At 36.3% G+C, this 18,392-nt stretch overlaps 1 protein-coding gene across 6 annotated transcripts in view; it reads left to right on the top strand.

Moving 5' to 3' along the window:
• Positions 1–18,392, top strand: part of CCNB3 (cyclin B3) — a 64,750-nt gene that overhangs the window by 14,895 nt on the left and 31,463 nt on the right. For 3 of the 6 annotated variants that reach the window (XM_023526490.1, XM_023526492.1, XM_023526491.1), the window contains exons 3-7: positions 540–626; positions 5,297–5,427; positions 7,778–10,115; positions 10,955–11,053; positions 12,274–12,366. In XM_023526490.1, coding sequence (XP_023382258.1) covers positions 540–626; positions 5,297–5,427; positions 7,778–10,115; positions 10,955–11,053; positions 12,274–12,366 — 2,748 coding nt within the window. The remainder of the gene's footprint in view (positions 1–539; positions 627–5,296; positions 5,428–7,777; positions 10,116–10,954; positions 11,054–12,273; positions 12,367–18,392) is intronic. The other 3 variants (XM_023526494.1, XM_023526493.1, XM_011386165.2) reach the window with 3 other exon arrangements.

Here is an 18,392-nt window from a genome sequence, read left to right as displayed (position 1 = left end):
AAGTGACTTGTCCAAGGTCAACAACTGGTAAGGAGCTGATCTTGGACCAATATCTAGGTATGTGTGTTATTGTCCTTATTGGGAATGTCTTAAATCAACTACTTAACATAAGATACACTTAAATATTTGTTAAATTATTGAACTGATTTACTTGAGAGCATTCATATTAAAGGAATGACTGGGAGTGGCGGGTAGCAGTTGTGGTTGTTAATCTTGGATAGGATAACCGTAAGTATGAGAGAAGTAAAAGAGAACATTAGCTTCATGAAGCTATTTTGCTCATTCTGAGAGTTACACTGAAGTTCATCTTGTCTCCTGACAGCCTTGTCCCCACCATCAATGATTACCTCCTTTAGGGACTCTCTAAGCAGCACTGAGTGCTAAAATTTCCTTTTGTTGTAGTTTATTGGGGTTTATTAGATGCATCTGCAGTTACTTGGAAATTCTAGAGTTTCCCCCTGATCCCCAAAGATGACCCAAAGTCCCTGAAAAGACTGTTCACAATTGGATATACTAATTTACCTCTGTTACATTTTTAGAGAGGGGAGAATTACCAAGCAAAGATTACTCCATCTTCACCTCAGCGGCCACTCAAAAAAAGGTCAGCTCTGGAAGATCTCACCAATGTGAGTATGCTAGTCGAGTCCTCTGCTGTGGTATTGATTTAGACAACCTCTTCCTTGAAGGACCTTTCCAGTTTACCAGATTCTGACCCTCTCTGGAATATTGAGAGCTGATTTTGTTTGGAATCAATGACCCAGTTTCAGAAACTGCAGGGGCTGTTCTGCTGGCACATATCATCTATATTAGTGGAGTTCTCTAGAAGCAGCAGACAGAATGATTATCAGATATGAAATTGAAGATAAATATGAGAGCTATGGGATCTTGCATTTAGATAAAATCCAGAGGTGGGTCAGCTGGCTGCCTAGGCCTTGGAGGTAAGTACTTTGGTGGATTCATAATAGTCTAGGGCAGTGTTGATCATTTCAAGCACTATGGGCATTTTGGGCATCCCTGGCCCCAAGGCATTAAGTTCCAGTAGCATCCCAGTCATAGTGACAATCAGAAATGCCCCCTAACGTACAGAACCATTGAGCACCATAGTTCCATGATCTGGTCTTCAACTATAGAGATCTAGAAATTTGATTTTGTCTAGAATTCTTGAGTTCACTTCCTCCCTTTTGGTATTATTAAAGTACCAGCAAACACCAGAATTAATAGATAGAATGTTACTAATTGAATATAGAATTGGTCCAAAGGTAATCTTTAGTCTTAGAAAATAATAACTGATGCCTACTGAGTGCTTTCCATCTGCTAGGCACTATTCTAAGTACTTTTTCCTGTATCAATTCAGTCCTCATATAAGCCTATGAAGTAGATACTATAATTACCTCTACAAATTAGGACTTGCCCAATGTTGGTTTTGAAGTCTGTTTTATCTAGGATACAGAGGACCCTGGTGAACTATTCCTGTCTTCCATAATCGAGTGTCCTTCTGTGGCTACCAGAATACTTGTATCTACTAGATAATATTTTATCCCCTTGGGCAAGATTAGATAAGCAAAGTTCTCTACTTTGAATCTCTGCTCTTTAGATGCTATGTGACCACCTTTGTGCTAATACGGTCTCTTCCTCATGGAGATCACAACATATTTGATTAGGTTACAGCTTTCTGCAGAATTTCAGATTTATTATAGATTGATTGAAATAGACTCCTCCCACATAGACCTGTAGGGTTAGGTTCATTTGCTGACTTATTTATCCATGGATCTAAAATAAGGTAGCCATGAAAATCAGGACCAGATGCAGCCCATCTTGATGTGGCTTCCCTTGGCTTGCAGAATACTTGATGGAAGTGTGGTGACACTGTGCAAAGCAAGGTTTCACAGCATGTGAAAAACTTTCTTACTATATCTCAGTCCCTTTTTTCATGAAGTTTGTATGGCCATTTATAAATAACAAACACAAATAAACTAAAAGGAAGTACATGCAGATATTAAGGACCCTCCTGATTCTCCAACTGAATTCAACGTCTGCTAGGCCACATCCTCATCCAGTGTAGGGATAGGATTAGCAAGGCATTCCTCAGCAGTATCTTTGCCTCTGCATAGCTTTTTAGAATCTCAGAAAGCCCATTTTTGTTTTGCATTCCAGTTCTGAAGATTCACTTTGGTCACCATGAATGGGTTTTGGTGCTTTCCGGAGAAAGTTCCGTCATTACAATGTACCTAAGCCATTCCTAGGATTGGGCATTTTCAGATGTCTGAGCTTATCTATTTCATGGTTTATGGCTCCTTTCTCTTTGAATTTTGGTAATTCCCTATATGATGATTTTCTTCTTCCTGTCGATAAATCTATGTCCCCATATCTATCTTCTCCTTAACATTTACCACAGTGAGGTTCTGGCCTGCCAAAAGAGTTGATCCATTTTAATGATTTAATCTGCTTTGAGTGTTTTTATTTCCTTCTCCTTTATCATTCCAGCATGGGAAAGACTTTTGAAATAGAAGAGCTGGTTGTGAGCCACTAGACAAGGAGATAAGGTCCATATTCATGTTTACCTAAGTGATTTTGTGTCAGTAGGATTTTAATCTCTATTTTCCTATTTCTTGGTGAAAGAATTATGGAGAAGTACAGATAAAAGTCCCCTTGAGCTTAGATCTGAAAATATTAGTGCTTTGAACCTTCATATATGGCAAGTACAGAGTTTCACCCTGGGGGTTTGGGTCTCCACTTCTCCCTTGCCAATAATGCACTTCTTTTCTAATTCTGAATCTCAATTGCACATATAGAGAGTTTGTAAAACTTTAGGTGAAGTTAAAATGAGAACTATGCCAAACTCTTTGAAGAACGGAGATGAGGGCTTAAGAAAGAATTCCCTATTGGATTGTAGTTGCTTATTATGATCTAATGATACAAAGGCATCACTTTTTTACATTTCATTGGGAAATAATTTCAAATTTACAAAAAGTTGCAAAAATAAAAAAGTAGTACAAAGAACACACACATACTCTTTACCTAGAGTCATCTATTGTTAACATTTTATCCCATTTGCTTATATATACATCATTGCTCTTTACTCCTAAGTACTTCAGTGTATATTTCCTCAGAGAAATTGTCTTATGTAACCACAGTACAATTAACAACCTTATAAAATTACATTGATACAGTATTTTTATGTAATCTATCATCCATATTGCAAGTTTTTCAGTTGACCTTATAAGGTCAATGTTAAAAGCATTTTTCCCCTCCAGTAAATAATTCAGCCTAGGGTCATTTACTTGGCATGTCTCTAGCTTCTTTTGATCTGAAACATTTCCATAGCCTCTCTTTTTTTTTTTTAAATGACATTACCCTTTTTGAAGAATACAGTCCCACCCAACACCTCCTTTTAAAAACAGGACATTCCTTATTTTGTGTTTGTCTGATGTTTCCCTGTGATTAGATTGATGTTATACATTCTTGGCTGGAATACTGTGTAGATGATGTTCTGTCCTTCTTAGGGTATCATATCTGGAGGCACACAATGTCCATCTATCCCTCATTGATAATGTTAATTTTGATCACTGTTAAGATGTTGTTTCATTTCTCCACTATATAATTATTACTTTTTTCCTCTTGCAACTAATAAGCAGTCTGTGGGACATATTCTTAAGAATCTGCAAATAATCTGCTCTTCATCAAAATGTCCCCTAGATTTATCATCCATTGATGATTTTTGCCTAAACCATTCTTTATGTTGATTTTCCCAATTCTAGCACTTGCTCCCCATTTACCAATCTGATCTTGGCATTCTACTACAAGCATGAGGCTTCCCTTCTTCCCTGTTTATTTATTATTGGTATGGACTTATGAATTCCTATTTTTTTCAGTGGTTTTTTGTTCAATACTGTACTTAATTATTTTGGTTTTTAAACCATCCCAGATTTGGCCAGTAGGGTCCACTTCAATCTGACTGCTGTGACATACTCTCATAATTGTGACATATGCTCTTTGTGACATACTGTCATAATTTTTTGAGCAGTTTCTTTATAGCTTAGCAGGATGTTCCAGATTCATATTGTACCTGTTTTATTGCAGTCCTGGAAGGGTATCAGAGACCAAGATCTCATTGCTGGGCATGCTACTGCAGTGTCTGCTTTTTATGCCCTTTCAGCAGACAGAGCTAGGAAATATCTGCATGTATACGCGGATACACACATATATATACTTAACCATACATATACATATATCTATACACAGATACACATACATATACCTATATACGTAGATGTATATATACTTATACCTACTTAAAAATCATGAGTTCACACACCTCTCATTCCAATGAACAGGATTCTTTCATGTATTTCTTGATCCACATTTGTATGTTCCTTCTTCTATGATGAGAATCCTGGTTCCCAAGGACATCAACACATTTACTCAATACTGTAATACATCTAAAAGAATTTCAGGATTACTTCGTCCATACCATCATAATAAACAAACCTACTAAAAACAGTTCCAGATTTATTTGCAATATTCTCTGCCACCCCACAAACCCATCCTGATTGAAGGTATATATTTTGAGGGTATATAGTCTAACACTGTGTTTTCTTAGGTTAGTTGTTTCTTGTCTTGTATTTTTTTTTTTAGTGTGGTTATGGTATTTATTTGGAATATAATTAGGTTCAGTTTGTTTCTTTTTAAAGGTTTAACTTTTAAGTTTATTTTTACTGATATTATTCATAGTCCCATGATCTCTCCTACTGTTTAATAGAATTAGTCATGATTAGAGTTTGTGGTGGAGCTCCCCAGAGCATCATGTTAAATAAATATCTCTTCAATGAGATGGGATAGATGTATCACAGTTAGTGTTGTGTTAGAGGTCTACCCTGAAAAGCTTGCTGATCTTGGTATAACTAGACAGTAAAGCTAGTTATATGGCCTTTTTTTCCCTTTTGAAAATTTTATGGTGTCAAAGTGGAATGTGATGTTAGCAAAACATCCTTTTGTAAGTCTGCCAGTCAGTATGCCTGATGTGGAGATCAGAGCTATGTCCTATGTGTCTTAGAATCACTTAGGGCTGCTTTTTAACTAATATTTACCAGTCCTACTGTACCTCTAGCTTCTACTGTGATTAGTCCACACCAGCGCTATACTGGTTGTGAGATGTTTTGATTATTGTTCCTGGGAACACCCAAACAAGGTGTCCAGGGTGGGGCTATGGATCAGGACTTTCCTATAAAAGCCACCTATGGAGTGATTTGTGCTTCTCTCCGTTTCTTTGCTTCCTTCTCCCCCCTATTTTTTGCAGGCTTCTGAAAGTCAGCCTGCCCAGTTCAAGAAAGAAGCCAATAAGGAATTTGTTAAAGATGTTTCCAAGAAGATAAACAGGAACACAACTGCTCTTGGCTTGACTGAAAACAATGAGATGAATATAAAAAAGTGAGTAAGAGGGGTCACAGATGGCATTATTTTAGATGGTACAGGAGAGTGTGTGACATCATTTTGATCCCCTTTTGCCCCCATTGAGAACATGTTTAATGAGCCATGGTGGTGATTATTACATTAACCCTGGTGTGGTTGTTAAAGTGTTATGGGGCATCTTCGCTCTCTCTTTCCTTGGTGCGTATGCATATTGAAAGAGCTGTTGCCATTGTACAATTTGCCAAAAGATCTTGCGCTCATCTTTTTTTATCTTTTAGTAATTCAGTCCCTGTTTGAGCTATCTGTACTTGGGAGTGTGGGGGCAACTTTTCAGAGGATTCTCAGCAGCTGGTTGATAGCTTGCCAGTCTGCATATCTATTAGAAGCTTTAGGGGAGGTTGTCTCCTGTTACTGGAGAGAGATTACTGTCTCCCTAGGCCAAAAACATGTGTTTTCCAGCTGTTACAGGGAACTGTTCATAGGTTCTGCAAGTAGATAAGAGTATTCTCATCTAAGATTGGAAAAAGGATTTATCTCTAGGAAAGCTTTTATTGGAAGAAGAATTAGAGTGGAGTGGGGCCTTTCTATATCTTCTCCTCATTCCAGTGAGAATTAGTTCTTTAGGGAAGAACAGAATAGGTTAGATAGATAGCTGTAGCAGGGGCCTAAGCATGGGTTTCTAAGGGTAAGGGAAAAACCTTGGGGAACTCCAGAAAATTAACACGCCAGGACACTTTGCTAAGTACTCAGCAGAAAGAGTTGGTGTCCTTTGAGGTACAAATGTTTTGGAGTTTGAAGAATCCAATGTATTTTTTCTTTTGCTGCTTATGCTTTTGGTGTCATATCTAAGAAAGCATTGCCAAATCCAAGGTTACCAAGATTTACTTTTAAGATTTTTCTTTTCAGAGTTTTAAAGTCTTAGTTCTTAACTTAGATTTTTGAGTTAATTTTTGTTGGTGGTGCATGTTAGGTGTCTAACTTTATTGTTTGCATATAGATATCCAGTTGTCCCAGCACCATTTCTTAGAAAGACTAATCTTTCTCCACTTAATTATTTTGGCACCCTTGTTGAAAAATCAGTTGACCATGAATATAAGTGTTTATTCTGAACTCTCAATTTTATTCCATTTGATCTACATATCTATCATTATGCCAGTACTGTGACTATCTTGATTATTGTTGCTCCGTAGAGCATTTTGAAATTGAGAAGTATGACTCTTCCAACTTCGTTCCTTTTTTTCAATATTGTTTTGGCTATCCTGGGTTCCTTGCAATTACATATAAATTTTAGAATCAGCTTGACCATTTATAATAAGCTAGCTAGCACTTCCTTTTTAAAAAAATATTTCATTGGTTGTTTTTATTATATTCATAGAGTTGTACAGCCATCACCACTATCTAATTTTAGGACTTTTCCAACATCGTCCAAAGAAACTTGTACCCATTAGCAGCCCCTTCCCTTTCCCAGTCTCCCTTTCTACTTTTCCCTTCCCAGATCCCGCCCCTTTCCAGCTCCAGGCAACCATCAATCTACTTTCAGTTATGGCTTTATCTCTATGGATATGTCTATTCTGAATGTTTTGGATAAATGAAATCATGATATCTAGTCTTTTGGAGGCACTTACTCTTATTCAGACTGATGACTGTATTTGCCTTCAATTCTCTCTCTTCCTATTCTGATTTCTAGTCATCCAGTGATTTGGTCACACTAGGTTAGTCACTCTGATTGGACATGAAATCCTATTCAGAACAAAGCTTTGCATCTGACACACGTGAACAAATGTCTATTTTGGTGTTTTTATTATGCCCACTGGGAAAATATCTTGTGAAATAGCCTAGGATAAAAGAAATATGGTTAGATACCACCAATGTTAAGTACCAGTCCACCTTTCTCTTATAAGCCTTCATAAGCCTCTTATATGCGCCTCTCTTATAATCATCTCCCATAAGCCTTCAAACAATATTAATTTCAACCTGCACTTTACCAGCTGCCTGGTGCCGATAGACAAGGACAAATGAATGTAGCTAGTGAAGGAGACTGATATATAAGTAGATAACTCATGTAATGGTATTATAATGAAAGCTTTTATATATAAATAAATATAATAAATCATATATGAGAAAGTATAACATTGATTTCAGGGGAAATTTTTTAGGAAAGTGTAGGGACCTAGGCCATAGAAACTATACACTGTGCTACTTAGTTGACTCACTAGGTACCCATTGATTTTTACCTTCTAATCTGTCTTTTAGAATTGAAGTCCTTTCCCCTTCCATACCTTTAGTAAATATAGCAACAAAATGAGGTGGTAGGTGAGGATTCTAGGAACTACATTTTTTTTTAACCCAGACATTGTTTCCTTTATAGGTATAAACTGGAACCCTTACCAGTAGCAATCTCTACCACCATGATATCAAACATTGTGGATAAACTCATTCTGGAGAACTCTACCACCTCCCAAACACTCACTACTGAGGAGGCATCTCTTTTCAAAAAGCCATTAGTTTTAAAAGAGCAACCCACTAATAGGGACATAATCCTCATCAAGAGGTCATTATCATTAAAGAAGCACACAAATCAGGGAGAGATGGCCCTATTGGAGAAGCCACTATCCTTACAGGAGGAGACTGACAGTGGTGATAAGTCTGTTGTAGAGCCAATGACTTTTGTGAAAAAGCATAAAACCGAAGAGGCAGCCATCACTGAGAGGGCATTTTCCTTAAACAAGATGTGTGCATATCAGGGGAAGCAGTCCTTCTGCGGGGAGGAGTTGGCCTTGCAGGACATTACTGTTGAAGAGGATTCCTTCTTTATGGAGCCCATGAATTTTACAAATAAGCCTAAAACTGAGGAGGCAACCTCCACCAAGAGGCTATTAACTTTAAAGAAGAAGTGTACCACTCAGGGGGAGATGTCCCATAAGAAGAAGCCACTAGTATTGCAGAAGACCACTTCTGGAGAGAAGTCACTCATTAAGGAACTACTGTCCTTTAAAGAGAAGCCTAGCACTGAGGAGTCCCTTTTCCAAGAGCCATCTCCGTTGCAAGAAAAGCATACCACTCAGGGGAAGGTATCCATCTTGAAGAATCCCTTGGCCTTGCAAAAGACTCCAACTGAGAAGGAGTCACTTTTAATGGAGCCTTTGGTTTTTAAGAAGAGTACCATTGAGCAGGCAACTGACACCAAGAAGCTAGTATTTTTAAAGAAGAAATGTACTACTCAAAGTAAGATGTCCTGCTTGAAGAAGCCATTAGTATTACAGACCATTTCTGAAGAGAAGGCACTCATTAAGAAAATATTGCCCTTTAAAAAGGAGCTTACCACTGAGGAGGAATCCCTCTTTAAGGAATCATCTGTGTTGCAAGAGAAGCACACCACTCAGAGGGAGGTGGCCTTCTTGAAGAAGTCATGGGCATTGCAAGAGAATAGTCACAGTAAAGATGAATTTTTTATGGAGCCATTTTCCTTTAGGAAGAAACATACCACAAATGAGGCAGTCTCTACCAAGGAGCCATTATCTTTAAAGAAAAAGTACGCCATTCAAATGATGATGCCCATCTGCCGAGAACTGGTAGACTTGCAGAATATGATTGGCAAGAATAAAGATTCCTTTTCAATGGAGCTGGTGTCATTTAGGGAGAAGTCTTTAACTGGGGAGGCAGTCCATGCTAAGACATCATTATCTTTAAAGAAGAAGCAAATCACTCAGGGGAAGATGTTAGTCTTAAAGAGGACTACCTCTGAAGATGAGTCACTCTTTAAGAAGCTGTTGCCCTTTGAGCAAAAGCCTACAACTGATGAGGAGTTCTTCTTCCAGGATCCATCTGTATTGAAAAGGAAGCACACCACTCCGCAGGAGTTATCCCTTGCAAAGAAATCATTAGCCTTTCAGGAAAAGACCACCATTGATGAGGAATCATATGTTAAGGAACAAATGGAGGAGAAGCCTACCACTGAGGGGGGATTCCTCTTTCAGGAGCCATTTTCATTGCATGTTAAACCTACCAACAAAGATAAGTTGCTTTTCTGGAAGTCCTTGAACTTGCAGAATGAAATTAATACTAAAGAGAAGTCCTGGAAGAAGCTGTTGACTTTGCAGGAGAAAAGCACCACTGAAAAGGAATCTCTTTTCAAGAAACCATTGGTTCTGAAGAAGAAACTCTCCACTGAGGCAACAACAAGCATAGAGAGCCAATCATCTTTAAAGAAGAAGCCTACTGTTCAAGGAGAGGTATTCTTCTTTAATGAGCAGTTGGCTTTGCAAAAAAACACCACCGATGAGAAGGAGTCCCTTATTAAGCAGCCACTGACCTTGCAGGAGAATCCCAACAGTGAGAAAGAGGCTCTCTTCAAGGAGCCATTAGCCTTTCAGGGGCAGTTTACCATCAGTGAGGCATTCCATTTCAAGGAGATATTCTCCCTGAATGAGAAACCAACCACTGGGCAGGAGTTGTCCTATGAGAAGCCGTTGGCCTTGCAAGAGGTCCTCACCCACAAGGAAGACACTTTTCTTAAAGATTTCTCGATCCTACAAGTTGAGAACAGCCCACATATGTTCAATACTACCACTGAATCCAGAACAGGCATGTCCAGCACTGCTACCATGTCCAGTGTGAGCAAGTTTAGTACCACAAGCAAGTCCAATGCTTGTGAGTTCATTTCCAATAGACCTTTCTCATCTTGGGACAAAAGATCACAGAATGAGGTATTCTACTCTTCTTAAATTAGATGAAGTGTTTTTTTTGTTTTCCTGGATGTGGCTGCTAGCAAAGAGATTATTTTTCCCCAAACCAATTGAGTTGTATATAATAATTATAGTAAATCAAGTGGCCTTGTAGAATCTCTTGACTTCCTGAGTGGTATAGTGATTCACCCAAGCAATTAGAAAGTATTATTTCAGGAATACCCACAAGGGTTTGGAATACTGTGTGTGTGTGTATGTATGTATTTGGGCTTTGTAGTAGTGTTTACTTCTTTCAGGAAATTGCCTTTCTTAGTAATTGCAATCTGCATTACAGTGGGCTTCGGTCAAAGCTGGATAAAATTCACAGAGGCCTCTCCCAAGGAAGATGGTCTTCAAGTTGTAAATTGAAAGGATGAAGGGAAGCAGGAAGAGAAATACCACTCTTGTAGACAAAACAACCTGGGTAAAAGTGTAGAAGGAAGGAAAAGGCTACCAAGAAGATGAATTCAGTTGGGCCAGATCAAAGCAATGGGATAAAATAAGGAACCTAAGAAGACAGGTGACACAAACTGAAACAGTAAAATAATAGTGTCTTTGTTGGAGAGTCTTGTGCTTTCCTGTAAAAATGGTGCCTGATTCCTAGGGCAGAGCAGGCATGTACAAGGAAGACTAAGCATTTCTTGGTCACTTAGCAGTATGATTGCAGAGCTTGGGGGTGCTCTATTATGACCAAGGATATATGAGGCTTGAGGAAACTTGGCAGATGACAGTGGGAGGAAAGGAATTATCCTTTATGTGTATGTACTAAGCCTTCTTTGGAATGTTTCTCTTCCTAATATATTCTTCTGGTGATTTCCAAGCAGATAACCCCACTGGAATGGATTGACAACAACCACAGTAATCCACTTTTCAACTCAATATATGCCAAGGATATCTTCAGTTACATGAAGGAGAGAGAGGTGAGTAGGTGACTGGGAGCGGGCAGTGATTTCTAGTTCTCATTTTCTTATCACTTCATCCTTCAAATGCAAGTTGAAAGGGGAGAAACAACTGACATCTGCTGGTAGCTTACTGTGAGTTAAACATTATACCAAGGGATTTATAGACATTATCTTGTTTAAGTCTCCCAATAATCTATTGGGAGATATTATAGCGGATATTATTATCTCCTTTTTATGGATGGGGGAAACTGCTCAGAGTCATACAACTAGTATGTGGTAGAGCTGGGATATGGACTAAAGTCTGATTATCTAGAAGACCATAAGCCTGTGCCTCTAATTGCTGAGGAGACAGTTTCAGACACAAAAATGGTCAAGTAGTCTCTGACTGGTTGCTCTGAAAGATGTTTTCCCTTTTTATGCAAGTTTTTGGCATCCTATGTAAAATCACATCATTTGTTTTAGCTCTCCACCCTGGTGAAATTTCCTTCCTCCTTTGAAATCTGCCAATCTCTTTTACTACTAATATTCATCGATTCCAAGTTTTTTTTTCCGTTTCTTTCAACAGAGCAGATGGGACCAAGATTATCCGCCAATTAGAATTTTAGCAGGCCATGCATAAGAGGGAGGATGAATATCTCGTATTTCTCTAGAGACATTTGATTAACTGATTCCAGAGCCCACATTTTTTCTAATATACTTTAGAGGAAGTAAGAAAAAACTTTGCTATTACCAAAGGTGTGGGCCTTAGCTCAGCAGTATAGGTTTCACTTGGGTTTTTGTTAGGAATGCAGAAACCTAGCCCCACCCCAGTCCGTCTAAATTAGAATGTGAATTTTAAAGATCCTCAAGTGGTACATATGCATGCTAAAGTTTGAGAAGCACTGCTCTACATTGCATGGTATCGTGCTTTAGGTTGAATTGCCAAAAAGGGGCAGGACCTCTTTGGTATTCATCTATAGTTATAGGTGTGTTCTTATCGGTATTCTTCCTAGCTTCTCAGTATCCACCCTGACACTTGAATATCATGTGTGTTTCCCAAGGATAACTGAAACTTGGCTGGAAAAGGATATTTTATTCTGCCCCTATCAGATAACAGCTGAAAAAAAATTAGAACCATGAAGAATTATGTTGTTATGATTTATTTCTGATATATTAGATGCAAATATTTTTTTCTAAGTTACAATTTTGGAACTACAAGAAGAGTTAATTTATTAACATTTCTTTCTTATTTCCACCAGGAACATTTCATACTTGAAAAATACATGAACAGGCAGACTGATATCAGCAGTGACATGAGGGTCATTCTTGTGGACTGGTTGGTGGAGGTGCAGGTAAATCTGACAACTGCTATTCTCTTTATCAATTATTCATTCAGCATCACCAGGTGCTAAACATGGTAAAATTTACTGGGTCTGCAGAGCTGAATAAGCCATGGATCCTGCCCTCAGGGAACTTAAGATCCAGGGGCGAGATAAGACATGTAGACAGATAAGTATAATACAAAGTAGAATACACTAAGTACTACAAGAATGTTATAAATAAGATACTGTAAGAACCCAGTGGAAGGAGAGATTATTTCTAGAAAAGGCAATGATGGTATGGTAGTTTAATCATTAAAAAAATCTTATAAAAGTATATTTAGTGATTTGGATAAAGGTCAGTGACAGTCTTTCAAGGTTGGGTGGGATGGGTAATAGAAAGGACAGTGTAGCACCAAACATGGCAGCTGTTCATCCAGGGTTAAATTTTGAGGGAATAGTGCTATGAATATTTAATTATCACTTTACACTAAGGAAGGATAGTCCAGAATAGTACCTGGCACATAGTAGGGTGTCAATAAATATTTGTTGAATGAATGAAATTGAATTGCTATGGAATTTGCACAGGAATATAAGGCATAGTCTATACCAGGCAGAGTGTTACTATGCAATTGGGGAGAAAAGGTAATTTAGTTTAATATCGTTTAAGTGGTTCAGGCTCACTTTGGAATGACAGATCAAGTAAATGTGGTAGATTTGGACATCAACAAAACATGAAAATGTCTCTTATCTTATGGAAATGATAAAGAATAGTAAATTAGATAAGAGTAGTATTTGAGGAATTCTTAAATAAAATTGATACCAAAGATTATTGATCAATACCAAGCTAGAAGGAGATTTCTAGTGGACTGCTAGTGGACTCTGTTCTGATCAACAGTTTTATTAGTGATGTAGATGAAAACAGAGAATGTCTACTCATGAAATTCATGGGTAATTGGAATTGGGAGTAGAGATAGGGAATAAATGGCTAACAGAGATAAAGTGTCTCTACCAGCTGGAATGATAAACTGAATCCTTTTTTTTAAATAAAGCTTTTGTTTTTATTGCACAAAAATTCACATTTATTATAGCAAGTAAGAAATTATGATACCTATGATCCCACAACCACTGTTAATGTGTGTGTATATTACCCCCACACACACACACACATTTAAACTGGTGGTTATCCACTAGAGATACACGTCTAGTGCACAGATCACAGCATCACAGATGCCCAAGTCAAATTCTAGACTTATCAAATCAGAATTGTGGGAGTGCGGCCGAGGCACACATATATTTATAAAGCTCTGCAGGTGAGTTTTATGAAAGGTATGCTGATGTATACCTTTTGATAGAGAATCATAATTGACTATTTTGGTATACAGTTCTATGAAATTTTAACATTCGTTGTGAAATAATGAATTTATAAGAAGTGGCAAAAATAGTATAGAGGTACTGTGTATCCATTACCTAGTTTCTCCCAATGATAACATTTTGTATAAATGTAATATAGTGTCATAATCAAGGTCCACAGACCTTATTTAAATTTCATCAGTTTTATATGTACTTATTTGAGTGTGTGTCTGTGTGTATTTAATCTATATAATTTTGTCACACATGTACATTTTGTCAGCACTACCATTGCCATGACAGTTAAGATACAGAACTGTTTCATCACTACAAGGATCTCTCACGTTACCCTTTTATAACCATAGCTATCTCCCTCCCCTCACCTTCCTGTCCCTGGAAATTCCTAATTTGTTCTCCAACTCTACAATTTTGTAATTTCATGAATGTTATATAAATGGAATTATACAGTATGTAATCTTTTTTAAATTTAAATTTTATTTTTTTTATTTTTCAGTTACAGTTGACATTAAGTATTATTTTATATTAGTTTCAGTTGTACAGCATAATGATTAGACATTTATATAATTTATGAAGTGATCCCCCTAATTAGTCTAGTACCCACCTGGCACTATGTATAGTTATTACAATATTATTGACTATATTCCCTATGCTGTATTTCACATCCCCGTGACTCTTTTGTAACTACCAATTTTCACTCCAAATCCCTTCTCCCTTTCACCCAACCCTGCAACACCCCTCCCATGGGGCTTTTATCACTCACTATAATTCCCTTATGATTCATCCAAGTTGTTGTGTGTATCAATGGTTTTTTTTCCTTTTGATTGCTGAGTAATATTCCATAGTATGGGTACACCATGGTTTGTTTAACCATTCACCCATTGGAGGACATTTGGGTTGTTTCCAGTTTTTGAGACTCTGAAAATAATTGCTATAAACATTCATGTAATGGTTTTTTTGTGAATATAAGTTTTTATTTCCAACATCGATGCCCAGGAGTGGGATTGCTGGGTCATATGATAAACATATGTTTAACTTAATGAGAAACTGTCATAGAGTGACTGTACCGTCTTACATTCTCACCTGAGAGTTCTAGTTGCTCTGCATCCTTGCTGGAACCTGGTATTATTAGTGGTGTTGTTTTTTTTTTAAAATTTTAGCCATCTAATAAGAGGAATCTCACCATAGTTCTAATTTACATTTCCTCAAAGTCTAATAATGAATATCATCTCTGTTATCCATATATCCTCTTTGGTGAAATGTCTGTCTTTTGCCCAATTTTAAATTGGGTAGTTTATTTTTTTTATGTCAAGTTATGAGAGTTCTTTATATATTCTGGATACAGATTCTTTGTTGGGTATGTGATTTACAAATATATCCTACCAGTCTGTAACGTTTTTATTCTCTTACCTATGTCTTTCACAGAGGAAAAGTTTTTAATTTTGATAAAGTCCAGTTTTTCAGTGTTTCTTTAAGGATTGTGCTATTAATGTCATGTCTAGGAATACTTGCCTAAAATTAGGTCATGAATATTTTCTCCTATATTTTATCTAAAAGTTTTATAGTTTTAACGTTATAATTCATTTTGAGTTTTGTATAGGGTGTGAAGATTTTAAGGTCAAAGTTCATTTTTTATTTTTTTGTGTATGGATGTCCAATTGTTCTAACACCATTTGGGAAAAATATACTTTCTCCACTAAATTTCTTTTGCGTCTTTGCCCAGAAATCAATTGGCCTTATTTCTATACTTATTTTTATACTCTATTTCACTGATCTCTGTGCCTATCCTTTTGCCAATATCATACTGTCTCATTTCTGTAGCTTTATAGTGTCTTAAAATTCAGTGGCATGATTCTTTCAACTTTTTTTTTTTTCAAGATTAGTTTAGGTATTCTAATTATTTTGCCTTTGTATATAAATTTTTGAATCAGTTTGTATATATATATAAGAAAACAACCTGCTGAGAGTTTGATTGGAATTGAGTTACATTTTGTGCAGAAAAGAGTTAACATAATGGGCCTAATAGTGCTCTCTTTAGAAAGATCTGTTTGCAAAGTTGGGCCTTGGCTGGTATGTGGGAACTTGACTGATAAACAGTTCTTTACACTACTATAAAACCCTCCCTTAATGATAACTGTGCCTAAACTCTTTGTGCAAACAATATATTTTATTCTGAACACCTGCTTTCCTTCTGGGAGCCTGAAATTTTGGTACATACTAAGCAGAGAACGTTTTCATGTCCAGCTCAATAAAATCTCAGGCACCAAGTCATTAATGAGCTCCCTTGGTAGAAAATACACACATTGTCACTTCTCATTGCTGGGGGAATTAAGTGCATTCTGAGTGACTCTACTGGGACAGGATTCTTGGAAGCTTGCTTCTGGTTTTCACCAAACTTTGCCCATGCTTCTTTTCCCTTTGCTGATTTTGCTTTGTATATTTTGCTGTAATAAATCATAGCCATGCATATGACTATATGCTGGGTCCTGTGAGTCCTCCTAAGAATGTGGTCTTGGAACCCCCAACACATATCTATAGGTGGAGTTATATAGAACTGACATATTTTCTATGTTGAGTCTTCCAACCTATGAACATTATGTTTTTCATTTATTTAGGTTTATTTTTATTTTTTCATCATGCAGATCCTGTACATGTTTTGTTGAAGTTATAGCAGAAAATTTTATTTTCATGGAGCTATTGTAAATGGTATTTTTTAAGATTTAGATCTCCATTTTTACATTGCCAGTATGAAATATTGATATTTGTGTTTTGACCTTGTCTGTGACCTTGCTAAAATTCACTTATTAATTCTTAGGTTTTTTTGTAGATTTCTTGTTATCTACATAGACAGTTATGTCATTTGTAAATGGAGATGGTTTTATTTCTTCCTTCCAATCTGCATGCTTTTAATTTCATTTGCATGTGTTGTTGCACTGTGTAGAACTTCCATTATTATGTTGAATAGGAGCAGTAAGAGAGCACAACCTTGCCCTATTCCTAATCTTAGGAAGAAAACAGTTAGTCTTTCACCATTAGTATGATCTTAGCTGTAGATTTTTTATAGACACCCTTGATCAGGTCGAGAAAGTTACTTTCTATTCCTAGTTTGCTGATATATATTTATCGTGAATGAATGTTGAATTTTGTCAAGTGCTTTTTTCCTGCTCTATTGATATGATTTTTTTTGCTTTAGACTGTTAATATGGTGGGTTACATAGACTGGTTTTCAAATATTGAAGCAGCTTCATATTCTTAGTATAAATACCACTTGGCCTTCGTATATCATTCTTTTTATATATTTCTGGATTTTATTTGCTAATATTTTGTTGAGGATTTTTGCATTTATATTTCTGATGGATGTTGGTCTGTACTTTTATTTCATATTGCCTTTGTCTGGTTTTGGTATGAGAATTATACTGGCTTCATAAAATATTTTGGAAAGTATTCCTCCTGTTTCTTGGAAGAGATGTGTAGAATTGATATTATTTATTCTGTAAATGTTTGGTAGAATTCGCAAGTTAAAACATCTGGGTCCGAAGTTTTTTCCTTTTCCCCAAAGAATTTTAACTAAAAATGTAATTTAATAGTTATAAGATTATTCAAGTTATCTATTTCATTTTAGATACTTTTGGTAGTTTGTGGTTTTCAAAGAATTGGTCTGTTTCATCTAAGTTGTTGAATTTATATGCATAGAGTTGTTCATAGTATCCTCTGTAGTATTCACTCTTTCATTTCTGATATTTGGTATTTTGTGTCATTTTTTGTTGATTATCTTTCTAGAAGTTTATTGATTTTATTATTTTTTTCAAAGAACCAGGTTTTGGTTTTATCCATTTTCTCTGTTGTTTTTCTGTTTCCAGTTTTATTGATATCTGCTCTAATTTTTATAGTTTCCTCGTCCTTTGGGTTTAATTTGCTCTTATTTTTCTAGTTTCTTAAGGTGGAAGCTTAGATTATTGATTTCAGACCTTTTTTCATTTCTAATACAAATATTTAATGCTGTAAATTTCTCCCTAAGCACTGCTTTAGCTGCATGTCACAAATTTGGAGAGACTTCCTCTTTGATCCTTGGACTATTTAGAAGTTTGTTGTTTAATTTCCAAGTGTTTGGAGTTTTCTGTTATCAATTTCTAGTTTAATTCCATTGTGGTCAAAGAAAACCACTATGATTTTAATTCTTTAAAAATTATTTAAGGTTTATCACCCAGGATGTGGTCTGTCTTAGTGAAATTTCCATGTGCACTTCAGAAGAATGTGTATTCTGCTGCTGTTGGATGGAGTGTTCTATGTCAGTTGGAGCCAGTTGGTTCATAATCACACTGTTTTTCTGGAATAAATTACTAGAAATAGAATTATTAGATCAAAATGATGCATATTTAAATTTTTTGTACATATAGACAACTATCTTTCTATTTGTACTTTTACCAAGATTGAATGAAAGTGATTATTTTCACATAATCTTACCCTCATAGGCTGTTAATTTTTTTGCCACCTGATAAGTGAGAAATTTTAATCTGTTATTTTAGATTGATGTACAGGAACATTGGCATTTTAAGTAGTCAGGTCTATCAGTTCTTTATGGCTTTAAGATTTGTTTCTCGCCTAGATAAGTCTTCTCCAATCATAATTATATAAATATTTCTCTGACTTTTTTCTAGAACATTTATAGTTTCATCCTCACATTTAAATTT

Source organism: Pteropus vampyrus, unplaced genomic scaffold (assembly GCF_000151845.1).
Source record: "Pteropus vampyrus isolate Shadow unplaced genomic scaffold, Pvam_2.0 Scaffold970, whole genome shotgun sequence".
Taxonomy (NCBI): domain Eukaryota; kingdom Metazoa; phylum Chordata; class Mammalia; order Chiroptera; family Pteropodidae; genus Pteropus; species Pteropus vampyrus.
The sequence above is the reverse complement of the archived record's forward strand: the minus strand, read 5'-3'. Positions and strand labels throughout refer to the sequence as shown.